The sequence below is a fragment of the Parasteatoda tepidariorum genome, chromosome 6, assembly GCF_043381705.1.
Source record: "Parasteatoda tepidariorum isolate YZ-2023 chromosome 6, CAS_Ptep_4.0, whole genome shotgun sequence".
NCBI lineage: Eukaryota > Metazoa > Arthropoda > Arachnida > Araneae > Theridiidae > Parasteatoda > Parasteatoda tepidariorum.
The window spans coordinates 73,446,509-73,461,519 of NC_092209.1; the positions used below are offsets into that span (position 1 = coordinate 73,446,509).

The 15,011-nt window shown below is 28.9% G+C and overlaps 1 protein-coding gene across 1 annotated transcript; it reads right to left on the reverse strand.

Moving 5' to 3' along the window:
- Window positions 1-6,580: 6,580 nt before the first annotated feature.
- Window positions 6,581-14,751, reverse strand: LOC107439024 (protein D2-like). Its single transcript, XM_043054321.2, has 4 exons — window positions 14,504-14,751; window positions 11,932-12,052; window positions 10,240-10,377; window positions 6,581-9,134 (listed from the first exon to the last, which is right to left on the reverse strand). Exons 1-4 carry the CDS (start codon window positions 14,642-14,644, stop codon window positions 8,977-8,979), a joined length of 558 nt encoding a protein of 185 aa, XP_042910255.1. The 5' UTR covers window positions 14,645-14,751; the 3' UTR covers window positions 6,581-8,976.
- Window positions 14,752-15,011: the final 260 nt, after the last annotated feature.

Sequence of the window (15,011 nt, forward strand, 5' to 3'; positions counted from 1 at the left end):
TAAATTAATAAGGAAGGTGAATGTAATGAACTACGATACTAGTTTTATTGCTATCGGAAATGTTTAATTGCTATCGTATTAAGCATTAAATTAATAAGGAAGGTGAATGTAAATAACTACAAAACTAGTTTGATTGCAATCAGAAATGTTTGATTGCTATCGTATTAAACATTAAATTAATAAGGAAGGTGAAGGTAATTAACTTCAAGACTAGTTTTATTGCTATCGGAAAGCGAGAGGAGTTAAAAAAAAACGATTATTAGGGGCATCCTCAATTTTCAAACTCTAGTAAGACACGTTTTGATGTTTATTATATCTGTCTACATCTTCTGTTATTTGTTTGTTAGATTTTGTTGTCTCGTTCTTGTGCTCTGGTAGACTGTATTTACTTGAAATAACAAGTTATTAGCTATAGCTGTCAGATTTGCGGTTATAAGTTTATTTCGTCAAAATTAAATATTACGTCCATAAAACTATAGATCGAATTTAGTGCAGATATAGGCACAATTATAGATTGAATCTTGCCAGTTTTTGAATTCCACTATTTACATCGCAAATTAAATAATACGTTCATATAACTATAGATTGAATTACATATTGCAGCTATCGAAACAATTATAGACTAAATATTGCCATTTTTTGAGTTGCACTGCTTATGTCACAAATTAAATATTATTTTCGAGAAATTATGGATTGAATTATATAGCAAAGTTACGGAATGTTGCCATTTTTTTGGAATATTTATAAAATTATAAATTGAGTATTGAAATTTTTTTAACTCCACTGTTTATATCACAAATTAAATATTACGTCCATGGAACTATAGATTGAAATATATAGTGCCGCTCGCGATAAAATTATAGATTGATTACTCCTTATATCATTAACTTTATTCCTTAGATAATTCACTGTACTTCCTTGTAACAGTCTTATGATAGAAAAATTTTTATGGTGACTTTTGTATTTTATTTTTTCATTTTAATCTTTTGATTGAAATGTTTTTGAATGTTTTTCTTTGTGAGTTGTAATTTTAATTCATCAATTGTGCTGAACTATCCCCCGGTCGGGGGACGGGCCTTAGAGAATAACAGGGTACTGGCTGCCTCTCTGCTGCTTATCCAATTTTGACCGGTCGTCTGCAGTTAAATGGTGCCGAAACACAATGGTTTTTGATTTGGTGATTTGTATATCCCCTTTCTGTCGACTTAATTTGTGGTGCTCAAAATCGTGCGTAAATTGGGGACATGTGTCAACTAGTTCAATAATGCGTGGAGCTGCAGTGACTGAACACTATGTAATGTCAGAAATTAGCCAATGAACCATGGGGAATATGATCTGAATATTAACTTATTCCACTATCCCCTATAAACAGAGTGTTTTATAGTGGCCACTCCTAATATGCATATGTTACGATGAAACACCGAAGACTGGAGAATGTCGACATTCACCGGTGAATGTCAACTTTCACGTAGTCACGTGGTGTATGTCCGAAATATTTCTAAATACCCTTATTTCTGACTCTCACCGGTGAATGTCAACAATCACATAGTCGCTTTGGTGAATGTCTGAAACATTTGTTATATCCAATTTTATATTAATTTATTCGTTAATATTATTATATCTATTTGATATATTTATATTTATTCTATATTTTAATACATACTGACGATAGATTAGAGGAAGCATCAGTGTTTGGAGTATCGGGCAAATGTATACCGGGCAGTGGCACTTAACCTTAAAAAACATCAGTGTAGGGTATACCGGGCAAATGTATACCGGGCAGTGGCACTTAACCTTAAAAAACATCAGTGTAGGGTATACCGGGCAAATGTATACCGGGCAGTGGCACTTAACCTTAAAAAACATCAGTGTAGGGTATACCGGGCAAATGTATACCGGGCAGTGGCACTTAACCTTAAAAAACATCAGTGTAGGGTATACCGGGCAAATGTATACCGGGCAGTGGCACTATACCTTTANGTTTATTCTCACAGTTAATAATTTGAATACCATCATTTTTTATGGTAATTTGACTGTTTTTGTTGAATATGAGGAAACAACAATAAAATAATATTTAACCGTTATTCGAAACTGTTTAGAAATAAAATACGAAACGAAATGGTTATTTGTGCCTGTTCTACTGGATGTTTATCGCGATGCACAAATTCGAAATGCCGTCTGCTTAGTGTAGAGCGCAATAGTTTATTCAGAATAGTTTATTCTCACAGTTAATAATTTGAATACCATCATTTTTTATGGTAATTTGACTGTTTTTGTTGAATATGAGGAAACAACAATAAAATAATATTTAACCGTTATTCGAAACTGTTTAGAAATAAAATACGAAACGAAATGGTTATTTGTGCCTGTTCTACTGGATGTTTATCGCGATGCACAAATTCGAAATGCCGTCTGCTTAGTGTAGAGCGCAATAGTTTATTCAGAATAGTTTATTCTCACAGTTAATAATTTGAATACCATCATTTTTTATGGTAATTTGACTGTTTTTGTTGAATATGAGGAAACAACAATAAAATAATATTTAACCGTTATTCGAAACTGTTTAGAAATAAAATACGAAACGAAATGGTTATTTGTGCCTGTTCTACTGGATGTTTATCGCGATGCACAAATTCGAAATGCCGTCTGCTTAGTGTAGAGCGCAATAGTTTATTCAGAATAGTTTATTCTCACAGTTAATAATTTGAATACCATCATTTTTTATGGTAATTTGACTGTTTTTGTTGAATATGAGGAAACAACAATAAAATAATATTTAACCGTTATTCGAAACTGTTTAGAAATAAAATACGAAACGAAATGGTTATTTGTGCCTGTTCTACTGGATGTTTATCGCGATGCACAAATTCGAAATGCCGTCTGCTTAGTGTAGAGCGCAATAGTTTATTCAGAATAGTTTATTCTCACAGTTAATAATTTGAATACCATCATTTTTTATGGTAATTTGACTGTTTTTGTTGAATATGAGGAAACAACAATAAAATAATATTTAACCGTTATTCGAAACTGTTTAGAAATAAAATACGAAACGAAATGGTTATTTGTGTCTGATCTACTGGATGTTTATCGCGATGCACAAATTCGAAATGCCGTCTGCTTAGTGTAGAGCGCAATAGTTTATTCAGAAAATAGACTTAGAGATCACTGCAAATGACAGTAATTAGTTAAGCTGCCAAGAATACAGTTAATTACATTGTTACAAAGGATGTTAAGAAGGTTGAGTGGGAGCCTTTCTTAAGATAAATAGTCTGGAATAAGTTCTTGAATTGTCTTTCGAAACAAATCAGCAGTATTTGGGTAGAAACAAATACGCACTGCTGAGTAATTATCTTAATAAAAATAAATCAATATTTTTCTGTTATAATACTTATGAATATTTTAGGAACACATATTATAAATTTCTCTATTATTTAGGTTTTCTAGGAAACTGGTAGAAAATAAATTTTAGTAGTAAATAGAAAAAAACAGGATTAAGTAGCAAGATTACGAAAACAAGGTTTCGTTTTATTATCATACTAAAAGTGAAATATGATGTTTTTACATGTTCGTGTTAAATTAAAAATTATCTATTACTTTCTACACTAAGATTGCTTAGTAGAAAATTGAAAAATTTGAATGAGTTAGAGAAAGTGGGAATTATTTTGGTGGCTTTTCTCCAAAATTTCTCTTCAAACTTTGGCTAAGTCTCGAAACTGTGATAAATTCTTATATTCATTTGAATGACAACGAACTTGAGAGTTAAGAATGGAGTAAAAGAACAAGGCTTTTACGTTATTACATTTTTAAACAAACTTTTTTGCAAATAGAATTTCAATTTTCAAATAAATGACATACTCTTTCAAATTATACTATGCGATTGTTCTTGTTTTCCAGTGGCGCCATCTAAGGCAAAGAATTTGACTTTTGACACACCCATACGTCACACCCGTTTATAGGGTGGACCCATTCTTACATCCATTCATTCATCCACAAATCGTAATTTTGACCTGAACTAGAAAACGATCAATCTCCAATTCAAACCCCAGAGATATTAATTTGTTATGGGAATATGGAGGAGCTCGAAAGATTCAACGTGCATCAGTCACCATTTACTACACAGGGAGTCTTCTACCGGCTGCGCTCGAACCCACGAACTCTGGGACTTGGGCCCAGCGCCCTACCGACCAGGCAATCCCGGTCTTGAATTGTAATAATTACTTATTTTGAATTTCAATATAAAACCTCTCCCAAACCACCGTAAATATGAGTTTGAAACATTTTCGCATATTAGACTGCTGAAATTAACTACATTAAAATTATTTCTATACCTATCATGAAATAAGATTAGGAAACAAATCCCAATGCTGTACTACTACGTGCTGTAGTAGTCCGAATGCTGTAGTAGTACGTGCTGTACTACTTTCTCACGCAGCTCTCAAGCCATAACTTGAGTACCTTATAACATATATATCTACGCTATTGCTCGAAACAATTTTGCACCATTATGCACCATTGCACAGTATGCACCATTTATGCTTAAAATTTTAACACCCATTTTGAAAAGTATAAAAAATAATTCTAAATTAATGCTTCGAAATTAAGTTTTTACTATTCTATAAAAATGCAAAATTTTTCAAATTAACTATTTAACGTTTAACTAACTATTCACTGCTACTTTAACTATACTTTAAGACTCTCTAACACAATTAATTTGAATATAATACTCAAGGTACAGCAAACTATTTAACACTCCTTAATTATTTAAAATAATGTAGCAAAATCTAAACAAATAGTTAATGTATAACTAATTATTTAATGCTACTTTATAATTATTTAAATTATTGACTAAATTATTACTTAACAACCTAACAAACATATAACTCCTTCTTTAACACTATTTGAACAATTACTTAAGACAGCATAAAAAAATTAATTATTATAGACAACTACAGTGTTGCCAATTTAAATAAACAAATATCTACGTTTTTGGTGCCACATAATAGAAATAAATATCTAGATTAGTTTCTGTTATTATTTTTATAAAATATTTACAAAATAATTTAGACATGACTTGATGAAAAAACAATTACGGTGAAAATGAAACACACAAATCAAGAATTTATTTAAGTTGCAAATAAAAAGGGTTCAAAAATGTTTGTGGATAAACTAATTCTTACAAAAACAAAATTCTTCGAGAACATTTCCGCAAAAAAGAAAAAAATTTAAACTGTGCGAACTCACTTGTTATTAATCTCGTTTGAAACTATTTTTTTCCCTAATATACTTCCAAGACTTAACTCCAATTATTTGATTGAATTTCTGACCATATCTACCAAAGTATGCTTTTAAAACGAAAAGAAAACGTATGAAAAAAAAAACATTTTGAAAAATGTTTCCCTATAAATTAATAAGTTAAGAAAAGTTATAAAATTAATTTGAATAAATATTTTTCCTTCACTAACTTGAGTATTATTGTTAAATAATATTCACTTATAAATGTTTGAAATTTCCATTAATAATCAGTATTAAAACTCACCATATCTTTGTTTAGTTTGTTATTATTCTTAAATTTCAAGCTAAATTTAGTTAAATCGGTACACAAATTATTAAGTAGGACTAACCATATGAAAATTATCGTATGTTAGATTATGTAAGATTAACCTATCCTACTATTCTAAATTATCCTATAGTGTAGAAGCAAGTAAACAGTGTACAATATTTTACAATTAGTAAATATTATAAATTTATAAATAATTGCTTTTTAATTTGTAAACTAATTAATTCTAAACAGCTGCGATTGGAACTGCGTAATTACTAAGTAACTTTAATTTCAATGTATGAATGGACTATATCTTAGTAAATAAGCTATTTTAAAAGAAAAGTGGGTGAATTTATTTATTATTTGTAAATAATGTAAATTTGTAGAAATAACGTGCAACATTTTATAATCAATAAATTAATAATTCTGCTACAAGGAAGTTCTAGCGATATTATTTAAAATCATATTAATCACAATATATAATCATAATAATATATAATCATAATAGAATATAATCATGATATCATAAATCATTTATAAACTCAGCCTTTTATTTCTAGTTCTTTCAATTGCTTCGGTATCAATTTTGTTTTTAAAAACAAACAAATTATTGCATAAAAATTGCAAATTATCATGTTAAAAATTCTTAAATTTTACTTTTCTTACACAGATTTTGTTTCCAAATCAGAATTCTGTTATTCGGTAAGAAATTTAACCGGCATTATTTAGTTAGGTTACCATTGCAACTTCACCAATGAATATGTTTTTCATTTTCCTCCTCTATTTTTCCTTATATTCTAAACAGTTTCCGTAAAATAAACGGTTTTAAACTGGCTGCTAGATCAATTGTGCGTAACTGTAAGAAAACGGTAACGTATTATTTTATAAATAGTTTTATTTGGAAAAATGGAGCGCCTTTAACCGTAGAACAGTTTCAATATTAAGAAATAAAAAATTAGCATGAACTGGGAGGAAGACGAATTACTTCCGGCTACGAGTCCGACATTTTAAAAATTTGGACACAAATGAACAACAATCATACTCAATTTTTTTCTTTATTTAATGACCTTGAACATCAATTAATTAATTTATTAATATTAAATGAACACGAACTTCAATAAACCAATTAATTGATAATTAATAAATTCAAATTTCAATAAACAACCGATCAATATTAAATAAACTGCAACTTCAATAAACAATCAATCAATATTAAATAAAATGGAAATTCAATAAACAAATCAATCAATAATAAATAAACTCAAACTTCAATATGATAAATAGATTTTGCTTGAAAATATCGTTAATTAAGAAATAAATAACTAAGTCACACTTGGAAAATACATTTATATCTTACACTAATTTACGCTGATGACAATGGGAGACCTGCCAGTGACGTAGTCTGGGTAACTCGATCCTGATTGGTTGTTGAAACGTGGCATTTGTTTTCGTTAGGAACTATTCTTTCCATTCTATTTCGAGTAAGTCAAGCCCATCAGATATCAATTTTCTGAATTGGCACACATAATATCCTTTCGCAAAGATTCCTTTAAAAGGATTTCAATTCTTTCACTTCATGTGTCTAACTTAACACAAAACCGGCAAGCAGCCAAGTAGAACATAAACTAATTATGCATCGAAGTGGGCAGGTACACAAAACAAAAATATATCACTGTTACATTAAAATAAGTAAACAAGTAATAAATCTAAGTTAAGTAAAAATGTAGACGAGAAAGGATTATATTTTAACATATTCCATGAGCGATACAGAGCTGTGTTTAAATAACTTTACTTTTATTAATATTTTAACTTATGTGGAGAAATTTAACCCAACTTTAACACGCCATTTTTTTTTCTTCTCCAAACGATCAGTTGGGAGTCGTGATGGCTCAGGCGATAGATCCCTTCCAATGAGTTCTCTTTCCAATGAGGTGAACCAGATTCAAATCCCAGCTATGGCATGTCGATACGAATTCCACATCCCGCTTACACAGTGCTAAAGTGAAAAATATCCTCAGTGATAGGCTTTTTATTGGTTAGAATCCGCTTGCCTCCATGGTAACTTTGGGTGGGTTTTGTTGTTTTTCTCTCCATGTAACGCAAATGCGAGTTATTTGATCTGAAATGTCTTCCACAAAGGCATATTTCTCCCATTGCTTGATCCAGGAGTTCCCTTGTCTTCTGGATTGGGTTCAGAATTGCAAGGCTACGGAGTGGAACATTAGTAGTCGTAAACCTAAATTTGAGTCAGCTGTTCAACGATGGTTATAAGTAAATATAAATATAAATTATTGGCTGGCACTGACGTCATAGTTCCCATCTGTGGGTTCATATGATCTTCTTCTTGAAGTGCAAGTACTCAATTTAGAAAGTCTTGACTTTCTCTGTTTATTAAGGATCAAAATCACGCGATTTACCGGCAACCGAAAGAAACGACATAAGATTTTTATGTTCCTATGTTACTATGTTAAATTGAGTGTTATGTTTATCAGTAAGTAAATAAATTGTTGCTGCATATTTCAAGGAAGATTTGAATTTTATATTTTTAAATCGTTTTAGAAAAACAATTCTTATTCCTCAAAAATACCAAAGTAACTAACAAATGATTCGAAATCATTTTGAGTTCTTAAACACTGAACAGGACGTTATGTAAATAAAGTTACATTTATTTCTGTTATAAATGATGTTATTCTGTTATAACCAGGGCCGGATTAACCTATAGGCACACTAGGCACGTGCCTGGAACCTACGAAATTCAGGGGCCTACGAAAAACTATAATTTGTTGTTGACTATAATTTATGATCCTGAAAAATATATATAAAAAACATTGGTCAATTGCTAAAATGACTCCTTTGAAAAAACGTGACTAACATTTTATTAAAATAGTATTAAATCATTTTTTTCTATTAGTAAACATTTAACCTACATTGCAAATTTATTTATAAATAATTTCAAAAGATTTACTTTTGACAATGTTAATTTCCTTCACTTAGTTATCATAGTAGTATCATGAAAACTATGAAGCTATTTGTAGTATAAATATTTCTTGTAATTAATCTCACTATCAATTTCACTGTTTTCTTTGCTGGTTTGTTGTTGTATTGTTGACGTGAAGTGTTTACATAGTTATCGATCGAACTAATCATAATGGTATTATCGATATCAACTGCAATATCGGCAGTATGTCGGTATTGCAGATAAAGTTCGATAAACAAATTTGTAAATTAAAATCCATATTAATAAAAATGTAAAAAAAAAAATGCAAGAAAATTTTAGCATATATTTTGAAAAGAGGGGAGGAGTGGGGGAAGGAGGGGAGGGCCCAAAAACGGCTATGCCTAGGGCCCACGAAAGGTATAATCCAGTTCTGTGCCTAGGGCCTACGAAAGGTATAATCCGGCTCTGGCTATAAATGATATTTTTATAAATGACACAACTAATATTGGACGTAGAAGAAATTTCCTGCGAAAGGATTGTCAATGTTATGTTTTCTGATGTATTCATCTAAACTGAAGTTAGTTTTCTTGTCTTGCAACATTTCGCTAGATTCCAGTTCTGATTGTCTGTATACCAGCAAGATGTATCGGTGTGGATCTGCAAAGTAATATTTAATTAGTGTAATCCAGGGGTCTACAAAAGTTTTTGGCGTAACTACCTCTACAATTATTAAATTTCAATTCACTAGTATATAATATATGCTAACTCAATTCAATCACGAGGCATCTTTTGATAGATAAAGGTTGACATTATCAATAACTTGTCTCTCCTACACTGAAAATCTGCGGACGTGATCTGAACACGCCTACCTCGTAAGTAACACCTATTTCGACTAGGACACGCCTACTGCGATGGATGGTACACATCGAAATGTTGACTTCAATATGTCCTCCTCGTGGTGTTGTTTCTCAGTCTCATTTACACACAACGGGATTCTTCATACACTGGACTGCTAATAGCAATCAGCACAGGAGATATACATAACCGAGAACTTAATGCAGCTCTCACGACAAATGGCAAAACTCGGTGAACTTAATACAGCTCTCCCGGTCTTTAGCAACTAAGACAACTCGTGATATTGTGGCGTAACTACCACTATTTCTTTTCTTTTTCTTTCTATGATTGTGCCTTGATTTAGGTGATTCAGAATTTATTAAATGCCTTTACCTTGTTTAAATGCTAAGCTTTAGGATATTACAAACTAAAATTGTAAATGTTAATATTGTCATAAACTACAAATATTTTGATTTATATTGTTAATTTAATGTTAAAAAATATTAAATGTTAAGACATTTTATCTGTTTGAATTCCTTTTTCGATGATACGGACCAGATTTACATTATTGAGAACTAATTGAACGAACTCTAAAGACAAAACTTTAAAATATTATAAATGGTAATAGTATTACTTACTGCAAATATTTTGAATTATTGTTAACTTAATGATAAAAAAATTAAATGTTAAAACATATTGTCACTTTCTTCTTCTTTCCATGATTCCGAACAGATTTACATGATCCAGAGCTAATTTTCCACTTTTTAGGATATAAGAATACAATTGTAAATGGTAACAGTCTTACTTATTGAAAATATTTTGATTTATAGTTACTGTTTAAGAAATATCAAATATTAAGACATTTTATCGCTTTGAAAACTTCCTCTTGTTTTTATAGTATGAGTATATTTATTTGTTCAGAACTTACTTGATCCTTTAGGTGGCATAGGGTTTACATATTCTGAGATAACATCTCCGTCTTGAACCCTGTTTCCTGGAATGTTTACAATTACCCAGTGTCGAAAATTGGCCAGTGTTGGATTTTCTGGGTTAGGAATATCTGGATCTGAGGGTGATAGAAATATAGATGCAACTTAATCACAATTCATTTCTGACAGAAGTGTAGTCTATGTTCATATTGAAAACAAAACATATTTATTTGAAGAAAAATAAAATAGCATAACATTTAAAAATGGCGTCTTTAGTTTAAAAATGTCTTATTTTCAAAAGTTATAAAAATTAATTACATTAGTTTTTTTCCTGCAAAAAATTAATTAATATTTACATTTTAAATTAAACGTATTATTTAGTTGAAATCTTATAAGCTATTACCAGATTGAACTTTATTCGCTTAAAAAAATATATATAAGCCGCTCAAAAAATTCTCCCATTTTCAAGACTGTCAGACGTGAATGAGAAAAAACAGAATTATTTTCGTTTCTTCTCATTCACATCTGGCAGGTCTTGAAAATGGGCACCTGTTTTTGAGAGCTGGAGACATGGTGACAGTTAAAAAGAATTTTAGGAATTAATAAGTTTTTCAGATTTGAAAGTAGATAAATTTAAGAATATCTCTTGATTTGTTATTGTAAGGTAACAATTTTTTATTACGTTATTATGTAAGGTAACAATTTTTTATAATTTATTATACATATTTACTCCAATCTTCAAAAATGTCGCTTTAAACATTCATTCCTTCTGTATATCAAATATTTTATTTTAGTTTATATCATGAAATTATTTGTTTCGATATCTAAGTGTCTCATAATATTAAGTTTTGTTACAAATTTTTCACAAATAGAATTTTTGTAAAATACAATAAGTGGAGCTTTAGTAAGTTACAGTAAAAAAAGCTATACCAAATCGCAAAAAAAGGAGCTTAGCTAAAATTTAATAAATGAAGAATTATTAAACTATTTAAAATGGAGATATATTATTAAATTTCAACAAAAAGACTAAATAAAGAATTTTAAAAAATGAAGTTTTAGTTAAGCATTATAAATAAAGATATATTGATTTACAGTAAAAAGAAGCTGTACCAAACTACAAATAATGGAGCTTCCTCTAAATTTTAACAAATGAAGTTTTAATTAATCATTTTAAAAGGAGATATATTAAATTGCAATAAAAAGAAACTATACAAAACTACAAAGAAAAGAGCTCCACTAATGACAACAACAAAAACTTTCAACAAATGAAGTTTTAATTAGTCATTTTAAATGGAGATATATTAAATTGCAATTAAAAGAAGCTATACAAAACTACAAAGAAAAGAGCCCCACTAATGACAACAACAAAAACTTTCAACAAAAAAAGTTTTATTTAGTCAGTTTAAATGGAGATAGATTAAATTGCAATAGAAAGAAGCTATACAAAACTACAAAAAATTAGACACCGCTAAATGTTAACAAATGAAGTTTTATTGAAACATCACAAGTGGGGACATACTGAATTACAATAAAAAGAAGCTGTACCAAATTACAATAAATGATGATGTTTTGAATTGAACTAAAATTGAAAATAAGGAACTTAATTGACCAAGGAACTTAGAAGCTAAAAGAACTTAAATTAAAATGATAATTGGTATTTGAATAACTTTATAGTTGGAGATAAGACTTACCAATCATAATTAATGTATTAAGTGAGTTGTCCTCTGCTTCGAAACTTAGCATTGGTGAATTCACAGTAAGAGGTTTTGGAGTTTCTTCTCCACAACTAATTTCATGGCCATCGAAATTTATCTGTTAAAGTACAGAAAAAAAATCTAGTATTTAATTACAAAATAAACAGTTTATAATTCTAGAATTATTAACTGAATGTTTAATTTTTTATTCCCACTCACTTAATGCAAAATGCGCAAAAAATAAATAATAAGTAGCCCTGGACAAACAAAATTGGTCGAATAGTTCCTGAGAAAGAGGATATTAAAAATACGACTTCGTTGAAATTTGATTTCTCAGGAATAATTCGACCAATTTCTTTTGAATTTTGTATTTTGCCATTTTAAATTTCCTTTTTAAAAATGATGCATTTAAATGATGTATACTTTACAATATAAATCCTTTTTGACTATTAAATAAACTAATAAAAAAGTAATAATTTTAAACAATAAAATTATTATAATTTTTTTTTCTTGCTTGAAATTATCTTTAGGACAAACGAATTTTATAATTGTGAGAAAAAATTCCTCAATTTGTCTAAAAATGTTCTCGAACTACGCTGAAATGCGCAAAAAGTAAAATTAACACTAAGGGGTCCAAACTTTGTATTGCAAATTAGTATTGACGATGATACTGTTGTCTATAACCATGTAGGGTATGAAAAAATACATTAAAATGATACATATTTTTCTTATTTTTGAACTAACTTGATTTTTTTTCTCTCTGAATCAGATTAGATGCAGACCTCAAATATAGTCTTTTTTAAAACAGAATTTTATATTTACTCCAGAACCGTTTGCCTTTAAGGGTAGATTTTTTTTCGCTTCGGTCTTTTGCTTGCTTTTTTTTTTCATTTTAAAGCAAACAGTGAGTAAAATTTTCATATGACAATATTTTGTTTAAAAAATATCCGCAATGATCAAGATTTTCACATGTGCTTTTTTATGTTTTAAAAATTATAGGGTAAGTTTTATTTTATAATCAGCATTAAACTGGCGACCCAATTCTTAGTTTACAACTATCAATGTTCCACTGGGTAGTCTCGTAATTTTGAACCGAACCCAGTTGACTACGAAATTCTTAAATCAAGCATAGGGACAAGCTAATCTTCATGGAGGACTTCTTGATGGAATTAAAAATAATAGGTTGATACGAAAAAGAGTTTTTTGCGAATATTCTCTCCAAATAAGAATTGATGCAGTTCTCAAATATTGTGCTCTGATAAACCAAAATGCAGCTATGCACTAAAAAGCTACAAGTTCTTAAGGTTAGATTTCTTTTATTTGTCCTTACTCTTTTTTTTTAATTTCATACAGTAATAAGTAAAATAATTTTTTTTGTTTTTAGAAAAAGAGAGAAAAGAAATAAAATATTCAAAGTTGTTCACAGGTAAATTTCTCTTTAAAAACCGATAAGGTCAAATAAATAAAAATAAATATATGATAAATAAACGGGATTATTAATAGTTCAATCTTAAATAAACTAGCGTATATACTAACACTGATAGTCAGGTTAATGAGTCTTTTGTTAGAATGAACATATTTAGCATTTATTAGGAGGCGTTTATTAATACAATTTGAGACCAATCGACAGCATTTTAAAAAATCAAATTTTTCTGAATTAAAAATAAGACATACAATTTGGGGAAAAACATCTAGTATTTGAAAAGTAAACAGACTAGCAGACTTTATCTGTTTTTCATAAAATAAAAAAAAAGCTGTAAAGTAATTAAATATACCCGTAATAATTCTTCTGATAATTTGAAGAATATTTTGCGTCACAATGTCAGAACTGTAATATCTTTAAAAGCAATTATTATTTGAATGAAATAAACACAGAAAGAAAAATATAATTGTTAAAGACTAATTTAAAAAATTTCATTTAAAACTATCACTAAAATAAAATGAAAACTCTAAAATTATTAACTATAGTCGTAATTTTTCTGGAACTAGAGATATAATTTGTGGAACAATGCATGAAATAAGCTATCTTTTCGCTTAGCTTAAATATTGTGTGTTTTTTAACTTTTAATATATTGCGTCGTGAAATAAAATAAACAAAAACTATAAAAACACAATCCTGAAATAATTCTTCAAGAGCAAAATTAATAATTTCCGTCTCAATATCAAGATGTTAATATCTTTCAATACAATTATTATTTGAAAGAAAAAACAACACCCAGGAAGCTAAATATAATAGTTAAATAATAACTTAAAATCTCATGCAAAATTATCGTGGTAATAGTTTATAAGTTTAAAATCTAATCGAGCCATGAAAATAATAAACAAAACCTATAATGTTATTAGCTATACCTGTAATAATTCTTCTAAAATTACGTATATAATTTGAAGAATAAAGCCAGAAGTTATTTTTTAATACAATTATTTAAACAAATAATATATGGAAAGCAAAATATAAGAATTTAAGAATAACTTCAAATTATCATTTTAAATTCTAGTAACCTTCATTCATAATTTTAAAGTGTAACTGTGTCATAAAATTTAAAATAAACTATAAAAATATTAAATATACCTGCAGTAATTGTTCTGGAGCTTGATCAATAATTTGAGGCACAATGTCAGAGCTGTAATATTTCTTAATGCAATTATTATTGGAATAAACAATGCACGGAAAGTAAAGAATAAGAATTAAAGAATAACTTAAAAGCATCATTTTAAATGATCGTGGTGCTCGTTCATAAGCTTGAAACCCAATTTTGTTGTTAAGATCACGAGAATTTTTTAAGACACATTGTGCGTCTAAGAAACTCCCACTATGTATTATTGCAGCTGTTAAAATATACTAGTAATTATATTGACGTTTTTATTAACAATACACTAAGACTTTCTTATTTTCACGTTTTATAACAAAAATTTAGAAGCAGCTTTGTAAATATTCAGAACTGATTATTGCATTTTTCGCTATAAAAACAGGTTATATAAGAAAAAATGGGGATATTTTCTGAAAATGCTGAATACTGTTTTGATACTTTTAAACTTTTCTTCTGTGTTTATTCACCATTTTTGTCTGTCCTTTTCCC